General features: G+C 39.9%; 1 protein-coding gene across 1 annotated transcript; it reads right to left on the bottom strand.

Moving 5' to 3' along the window:
* Window positions 1–1653: 1653 nt before the first annotated feature.
* LOC126406126 (uncharacterized) lies at window positions 1654–7573 on the bottom strand. The gene is made up of 5 exons (XM_050070317.1): window positions 7530–7573; window positions 6180–6267; window positions 6033–6068; window positions 3293–3352; window positions 1654–3050 (listed from the first exon to the last, which is right to left on the bottom strand). The coding sequence occupies exons 2-5, from the start codon at window positions 6264–6266 to the stop codon at window positions 2595–2597; spliced, it is 639 nt and encodes a 212-aa protein (XP_049926274.1). The 5' UTR covers window position 6267; window positions 7530–7573; the 3' UTR covers window positions 1654–2594.
* Window positions 7574–9261: the final 1688 nt, after the last annotated feature.

Here is a 9261-nt window from a genome sequence, read left to right as displayed (position 1 = left end):
TCTCCCCCGGTCTGCTGTCAGCAGGAGCGGGGATTTCAGCACCACGGACAGCGCACGAGATAAGCTAAATCCAGCGCACAAGATAGTTTTTTTTCTTTTTTGGGAACTTTAGGGGCTCCGTAGAATACACCCTAAATCTGTTTCCATCACACTTTTTCACATTTCCTCTTTTTTGATATGCCAACTTTTCCACCTCCCTCAAGCGTAAAAAACTTTTTCGAACTTTCCATTCAGGTTATTTTAAGCACAAACTGTACTTTTTCGAACTTTCCATTCAGGTTATTTTAAGCACAAACTGTGCAAATAAAAAAAGACTGATGGAAACCCGGCTATAGTATTTCAGCCAAGTGTGAGCCACAGAATTTTTGATCAAGACTAGTCTCTCTCATATGCATTTGGGAAGTCACAAATGTACGTCTGATCACCTGTTTTTAAAACCATGCATTTTTGCTCTAGCCTGTCCACTGAAATCAGACACACTGAAGAAAAAAGGCTTCCACGTACAAGTCTGATATGTGACACAAACCCATAACCATGTGATAAAGGAAAGGAGTCATGAGTATGAAGCTTTTTGAAAAATACAGCAATTTCTGTACCACCCTCTGAAGGAAATGATATGATATTCTGGATTTCCCTATAAAAACCATCACTCAGCTTTGCAAAACAGTCTCTGCGTCGCTTACTGAGGGTGTAGTTTTCGCTGGTATAAACCAGTCCTCTATGCACCATTCTCCTGTGCACTACCATTTCATCTGGTGCATGTTTTTGTGCAGAAATGAAGGCACGTTTCTCATCATCAGTAGTTTCTGTGACCCTGCCATTATCCAGAACAGTTGTGTCTTGCCATTTTGTGAAACTCTTTACCCTTCGGTCATTTGTCATTTCCAAACAGAACTCCTTAACTTGCTCACCAGCTGCATACTTTGTGGTGAAGAGCGGTATTGCTCTGTGCAAAAGGACCACCATTTGCATTTTCAAAAACAAACGCTGAGTGTGCCCACAGTGGCCCCCACAATTTAACTGACTTTGCAAGGTGAGTTAGCANACTGCATACTTTGTGGTGAAGAGCGGTATTGCTCTGTGCAAAAGGAATTTGTTCACAATCTGCAGAGCAACACACTTTGTTCCATGAACCAGTTTCAACAGACCACCATTTGCATTTTCAAAAACAAACGCTGAGTGTGCCCACAGTGGCCCCCACAATTTAACTGACTTTGCAAGGTGAGTTAGCAGGTGTACATTAAATGTCATTGATGCTTGCCCATACAGCAACTGAAACCTCGCCACAAACTAAAAAAAACTTCATGTTATCTGCTTTGTTGATGTCTTGGAAGGTAACATTCTCTTTCAAAAGTTGAAATACTGCTGACACCAGAAGGCCNTAAATGTCATTGATGCTTGCCCATACAGCAACTGAAACCTCGCCACAAACTCAAACAGCATGTTATCTGCTTTGTTGATGTCTTGGAAGGTAACATTCTCTTTCAAAAGTTGAAATACTGCTGACACCAGAAGGCCTAGATGCTTCACATATCTTGGATGTAGCACACCATTCAGAATGCTTCACATATCTTGGATGTAGCACACCATTCAGAATGGGCAAGCTGTAAAACAGGAGCCAGGATCGCCACTCTGAGGCTTTCCAGTACTTGAACTCTGCAAGGGGTCTGGGCAGTCGTGTTATCAGGTGTGGTGGCTTTATGTCCTTGATCCTGTTTTCGAGCACTCTCATAGTGTTGGGACTCCCAGTGTAGTAGGGTTGACCACTGCTGTTCAAAAGATGCTCTGTGAGCTGTCTAATTACACCGAGTAACACAGCATGCATATAATCTGGAACAAAGCCCCACACTATATCAAAATAAGGCATGTTTATGAGCAGTGATGGACCTTTCACTCCTCTGACACTTTTGTTTTGTGCTACTGCTTGCTCCATATCTGCCAGCATTTTCTCAGCTTCTCTGTCAGGATATTCTGTGGCAGTCACAGTGTACTTCACTTGCTTCTCTACCAGAGTACCAGGATGTACACCGAAGCCACAACCAAAGTATCCATTAAACTGTGTGGTGTTTTACATGGCTGGTCTTGCCTTTGAGTCTACACAACAACACAGTCCAACAATTTTGCTATTCAGAGAGGTTCCATTTTTTCTCCAAGACACACCTTTGGATGCCAGTGTTTTGGCCTGATCAACAAATGGTCTGAGAAAAACAGACATGACTGGCTCTTGAGACCCAAACCAAAGACCTGCAAGCACTACATTCTGGAATCTCATTTTGGGAGGGAGCTCGTTTAAATGCAGCTGTATGGGCCATATTGAAAATTTAGAAGACTTGTATACAGGTGAGCCGTCAGAATTGAAATTAAATGACAGATTGTTTGGATCTGAGAGAATTCCACCTGGCTTTGACAAGTTTTGATACTTTTCACCATCATAAATGTCAGAGATGACATGATCATTGCGTGGCCTTTGGTGTCTGTAGCTCATGCCGTTTTGAATCTCAGGATTTTCAAGCAGTGCCTGAACTTGAGGTGCAATTGGTACGTTGATAAAAAAAAAGCTTGCACTGTTCAAGGAACTGATTTCAATGGGAGCACTACAGGTTGCACACTGCAATGTTTTTGTCTTTTATGTATTCTTGTGTGCCAATGTATATTTTACAGGTTTTGCAGTAGAAGTGAAAGTCCACTATTTCTGAGTTGTTTTTAAAGACCTTATTGAACAAGTATTTTGATCTAGGTAACACCTCTTTGCCAAACAGAGTATTTATGAGCTTCAACAAATCATCAAGCTGGGTTCCTGTTACATTATGCCTTGCTGCATGACTCATTAGCATGAACAGCGCCTCAGCCTTTGTTGTTGTACCTGCTGACATTAGTAAACAGTCCATGTCTGTATCAGAACCTATCTGTCTGAATGGATCATCTTCTGGAGGATCTTCAGTTTGAGAAATGTCACAGCCTTCAGATGATGAATCACAACCAAACTGCTGGGCCAGGTCACTTGGTTGCATCACAGATGTACGGAGACAGCGACCAGGTGAAGACAGGAGCTATAAAATGATAAAAAACACACATTCATTAGTACCTGTGTTTACATAAAATGACAGTGAACCCAGAAATTAATATCTGGTTGGTAGATTCATTTGATGCACTAGCTAAGTCTGAGGTGAAGCCAAGCCTCAATACTAGCTTGACAAGGACTGGGCAAGTTTGAATTACTACATTTACATAATCGGTCAGTCCACAAGTTTTAAGAAATAGAATTTCCCAAAACTAATGGAGAAGAGCTCACTGGGTCAGCCATGTCATCTGGATCAACCTCATGATCAGGGTGGCCAGATGGAGACCTCGTCTGCACAGGATGAAGCAATGGCACAAGCACATAGTAAAGATTAGAGATGAAACAATGTAAGAATTTCATAGCATAACTATAGTGACAAAAATAATCACAGTTATCAGTGTTATTGCGGTATCGTTAAAATGTGCTGAAAATGTTCAAAATGTGCAATCATTTCACCAGCATAAACAGGGCTCAACAATAAGGATTGCCCGGGGCAAGTGAAACTCAAGGTCGGGCATGTAAACTAAAAACTCACTTGCCCGATCGGGCAAGTTGCTAAAATTAGTAAAAGTTAATAACTAATTGATAAAATAAATGTATTTTAAAAAGCGCTCCTTTGGCTCTGATGCAGCGTCTCTCTGCCTGAAGTCACTGGCACACGGTGTGTAACAATGTCCTGCCCACAGCCCCCATTGATTGGTTACATGGCACAAGTGAAGCCAATCAACACTGAAGCCTCTCTACATGCTGCACTGTCTTACCTCTTCATAAACTAAAGTCATATTATTTTGCGCGACGGACGCTTCATATAATAACATAACAATATACTATTTATGGTGTTATGCCATCGTGTCATTTCTGTGTCTACATAGTCACGCGTTAACAATTCTCCTCTGTTCTCTGTATCTTGCACGGCGGAGTTCCGCCACACACACAGGTGAGCACGCTAGAGTGGCTCGGGCCGCATTTTCCTGACTAAACCTGACCCGAGCCCAGTGCAGTTTGTCAGCTGACAAAGTTATTGTTATGGACAGTGTGTAAATAACCATCCACAGACTGCTATTACGCACAGACAAACACGCTGCTCGCACAGCAGCTCAGCACGGCACTCTTGGTGCTGAGCTTGTGTTGNGCACACTGTGCAATGTTTTTGTCTTTTATGTATTCTTGTGTGCCAATGTATATTTTACAGGTTTTACAGTAGAAGTGAAAGTCCACTATTTTTAAAGACCTTATTGAACAAGTATTTATGAGCTTCAACAAATCATCAAGCTGGGTTCCTATTATATTATGCCTTGCTGCATGACTCATTACCATGAGCAGCGCCTCAGCCTTTGTTGTTGTACCTGCTGACGTTAGTAAACAGTCCATGTCTGTATCAGAACCTATCTGTCTGAATGGATCATCTTCTGGAGGATCTTCAGTTTCAGAAATGTCACAGCCTTCAGATGATGAATCACAACCAAACTGCTGGGCCAGGTCACTTGGTTGCATCACGGATGTACGGAGACAGCAACCAGGTAAAGACAGGAGCTATAAAATGATAAAGAACACACATTCATTAGTACCTGTGTTTACATAAAATGACAGTGAACCCAGAAATTAATATCTGGTTGGTAGATTCATTTGATGCACTAGCTAAGTCTGAAGTGAAGCCAAGACTCAATACTAGCTTGACAAGGACTGGCCAAGTTTGAATTACTACATTTACATAATCGGTCAGTCCACAAGTTTTAAGAAACAGAATTTCCCAAAACTAATGGAGAAGAGCTCACCGGGTCAGCCATGTCATCTGGATCAACCTCATGATCAGGGTGGCCAGATGGAGACCTCGTCTGCACAGGATGAAGCGATGGCACAAGCACATAGTAAAGATTAGAGATGAAACAATGTAAGAATTTCATAGCATGACTATAGTGACAAAAATAATCACAGTTATCAGTGTTATTGCGGTACAGTTAAAATGTGCTGAAAATGTTCAAAATGTGCAATCACTTCACCAGCATAAACATTAGAATAATAGCGTAGCCAATACTAGGGATGGCGGGGTTGCTGCACACTTTTTGAAATCAAATTTCAGACCTCTACATAAAAAAATTGTGGATAAATCACTAACCTCAACATCTGCAGTACTCTGGTTTGGACTGGTTCTGTGCCTTTGATCTCTGTGATCGCCAGTGCGAGCCAAATCCTGAAGACCCCCGAGTTGTTTAAGAAAACCATTTCAGCAACACGTCAAAATCTTGCAGGTGTGGTTGGTAGTAAAACTCACCGGGTCAGCTGTGTCATCTGAATCAAAGTCCAAATCAGGGTGGCCAGATGGAGACCTCGTCTCCCTTCAGGGAGTAAACATAATATCACACCATACAGGAAAACCCTGTATGGTGTGATATTATATTGATTCTTTGGAGAAAGATACAATATCTGGTGATATAATTAAGTCTGCCATGATACAATTTCAATTCAATTCAAAGGACTGTGATTGAAATGAGACAATATCATAGACCCATTTAACACAATCAGTTACATTTACAGTATATTAACTGACAACTAAAGGCTAATTATTGAACTCTTCCAGAAATTCAAATGAAAAATTATATATTCTTTTTAATAAAAAGAATAAAATAGACTTGTTATACTCATTGGTCATTTGTAGTTGTAGTTAAGGTTTTTGTGGAAAAAAAGCTGGCAAATTTCAAAATAGATGTTTTTTTTTATTATATTAGAAACAGCACAGACTTATGGGAAATGCATTTGCTTAAACTTAAAATGAAAAAAAAAAGACAACCTTTTGATTTATAGATGAATCAGCATTGTGTTTCATCATAACTCAAACAGCTGTTTGTGTGCAAAGACAATATTTTCACTTTGCAGCAATACCAGATCATTGATTACTGAAATGATATGTATGATATTGATGTATCGCTGAACCCGTCTCACCACAAATTTGAAGAGCACATTACTCTCTCACCTCAACATCTGCAGTGTGTGGATCTTTGCAGTCATCCTTAAAAGAACATACTCAGGTAAGACATAAGTTATAGATGCTTTGAATAATAGACTGAATTTCATATAATTGATACATGTGTTATCATATATTTCTCATGAAGTGACTTACATGCAAATGCCGACTTTCCAGTCTTGGACATGGTATTTTAATTGTACTGTTAGGCTCCAAGAACTTCTTGTACTTGCGTTTTGGCATTCTAAAGAACATGGACATACAGTAATTATTGACTGAGCCTGATACATACTTTTTTTAATGTCTTTTCAACATACTGCATGTGTGTCCCCCGGTGTGTCTAGACACCCAAAACTATGATAAAAGATCACCCTCTGTTTCTCCTGCTCCATCTCTCAGTAAATGTGTGTTGGCTGGTGTTAACACCAAGCTAAAACTGATGCTGCCTACAGTTCTGTGATAAATCCTACTTCATTAAGATTATAATGTTGTTGAAACTGATTTGGAGATGTGTTGATTCAACTTTTGGAAATATAACAGTCATTATCTAAGTTAACACCAAATCAGCATTATGAAGGGAAGATTCATTAAAAGGACATTAGTGAATTTTTAATAAATCATAACTAACCTTTTCATCCAAACCATCAAAATCTGTAAGGCAGTGCTTTAAAAGTGGGATCTTATCTAGCTACATATCTCTCACACTTGACAGAAGACTGTTACCATGGCAACAGGGCACAAGCTCGCGAACATAGCCTCGCGCTTCCCGCCGTTCTAGTAGAAATCACTGCATCACTTAGAAATTCATTGCTATTATAGATAACGGTAAGGTTAACTGACAAAATGTTTGCTTATGTCAAATATATTGATGATGGATGTAAGGAAATTAAGGATTACATTAAGGATTTTGATAGCGACTGCGACCCTTTAAAAATATACTGGGTGCGCTGGCAGGATGATTTTTTAAGGGACAAATTCTGCTTCTCAAGGGTGAGTAAAGTTAATGATGGCTTAAAACGATTCAAGAGCTTTATTTTCAATGAACAGTCACCACAACGAAATGTTTAAAAGCAACTACTGTAAAGTTACCCAACATACTTCTATGTCATACTTGGAGACCTTTAACTAACATTACTCAACTTGGATATCTGCGGTGCCTTAGCCATTCAAGTTCGTCAAAAAAAAAAAAAAAAAAAAAGTTCGTCAGCCTCAGTAACGTTAGCTAGCAAGGTTAGCTGTGGGAGGCTAGCACTGATTAGTTTATAGTATTTTCTTAGTGACAGGATGACTCCCATACTATATTTGTACCGCATGGCAGTATTAAAGTCAGTTTAGCTTTCAAATAATGTCTGTTTGTGCTAGCAGCTAGCGGCTAACTTACGTTAGCTCCGTTTCCTCACTGGTTAAACTTCTACTTTTCTAATGTCGTCTTCACAAGTGATAGGCTTGCAATAGAGCCATATTTTTAAAATGACCAGAATTATCTTTAAACATAACATAACTTACCTCCAAATGTCGTTTACATTGCAGAGTCCAGGGAAGAAATTGAGGAGGAATTTGCGAAGGGAAAACGAGTGCGAGTGAAGAAAGGAGTGACGCCGAGATCGAAAAGTGGCTGAAGGTATGTCGATTGCTGCTCAGCGGCATATACCGATCCCCAGACTGGCATAAAGATCCCTAGACTGGCATATACCGATCCCCAGACTGGCATAAAGATCCCTAGACTGGTATATACCGATCCCCAGACTGGCATACAGATTCTCGGAGTGGTATGCTGCTATTATGCCGCTGTTATTCCACCGACACACGACGGTATGTGCCGCTTGAGATTGTTATGGCACTGAGAGACGGTTGGATGGGTACCGCCCCCTGATGAATATGCAAATGTAATGCCACTGGGCTGGTTTGACGACAAGTACTGCCGTAAATGTATACATTTTTTTTGTCTTTATTGACAATGCTAACTTAACACTTTACCGCAAGTAAAGGAACGTATGTATGTTATGTTGTTGGGATGTACGCATATAGACAGTAATTACACGTGGGGCTCTTACGATATGATAGTAAAGTAATATGTCTAAATGTCCGCCTATAAACTACTTAAAGCTAATGAAAGCGCTAGCCTTAGCTAACATGGCTAATGTTAGCCCAGCCACTGTAGCCAGTCTGACTAATCGATAGCAGAAACTTTGAGCCAGCCAACAAAACAATACTTAGTGACAGGTTTTCATTATTAGAAGAACACAATAATACATTACTTCATATAAAATCTACTTCACAGAACATTAACCATTGTGGCATATTATGTATCATGTTTACTATACATTGAGATATTTTCTAACTATTGTCAATCAGTGCGTGTGCGTATGTATGTATATATGTATGTATGTGTGCATGTGCTTGTTACAGTAAAACTACCAGGTGATTATTTATTTTTATATGTGTATATATATATATATAAATAAATAATCACCTGGTAGTTTTACTGTATACTTATTGTGATAAGAAATGTTGGAATTTTTGTGTCTCAATTTAATTGTTACTTCTATGTTTCATCTAGGTCTTGGATCATGCTATTCTACTCATGTCTATGCAGCAGCATATGTCCTTGAATATCACAAGTCTCATTCAGCCAACACTGCACCCCTACTACGTACACACCACTCCTGCTTCAGCGCCATATGATGTCCTGCATCGACACACTGATCCAGCGTATAAGCCTTTGGGCATCGATATACCAATTGATCCAGCGGCATAAGTCTTTAGGCATGGACATACCGCTACTCTTCCAGCGGTATAAGCTGTTAGGCATGGACACTTCCAGCGGTATAAGCCTTTAGGCATGGACATACCACTGATGAGCCAGAGGAATATGTCGTTTATATGATGCCAGTGGCCACCAACTAGGAATGCGAACGTTGATTTTAAGATGCGGTTATAAAATGAATGTGTCACAAGTCACCATTAAATTTGTTCACTCATTTTGATCATTTCTTTAGGCTGAGACGTGATATTGATAAGTGACTGTGTGTAAGGCACAAGCTAAACACATGTAGCTATATGATGCTTTCCACCTGTGTGGCAAGTAACATTGTTATGATGCAGTACATAGTGCAGCGGCCTTACAGTCAGGAGAACTGTGGAAGAAGTTTTAACTGATCATGTGAACGTTATTTATCCACTGTTTTTTTTTTCTTCTTTTTTGCAATGAAGACATCCTTTATCCACTACAATGTGC

This window comes from Epinephelus moara, chromosome 18 (genome assembly GCF_006386435.1).
Source record: "Epinephelus moara isolate mb chromosome 18, YSFRI_EMoa_1.0, whole genome shotgun sequence".
Lineage (NCBI taxonomy): Eukaryota > Metazoa > Chordata > Actinopteri > Perciformes > Serranidae > Epinephelus > Epinephelus moara.
The sequence above is the reverse complement of the archived record's forward strand: the minus strand, read 5'-3'. Positions and strand labels throughout refer to the sequence as shown.

Coding starts and splice junctions, on each gene's coding strand:
- LOC126406126 (XM_050070317.1), bottom strand. CDS start 6,266: ATGCCAAAACGCAAGTACAAGAAGTTCTTGGAGCCTAACAGTACAATT. Junction 6,069..6,179: donor TGGAAAGTCGGCATTTGCAT/GTAAGTCACTTC, acceptor TGTTCTTTTAAG/GATGACTGCAAAGATCCACA. Junction 3,353..6,032: donor CACACACTGCAGATGTTGAG/GTGAGAGAGTAA, acceptor CATCCTGTGCAG/ACGAGGTCTCCATCTGGCCA.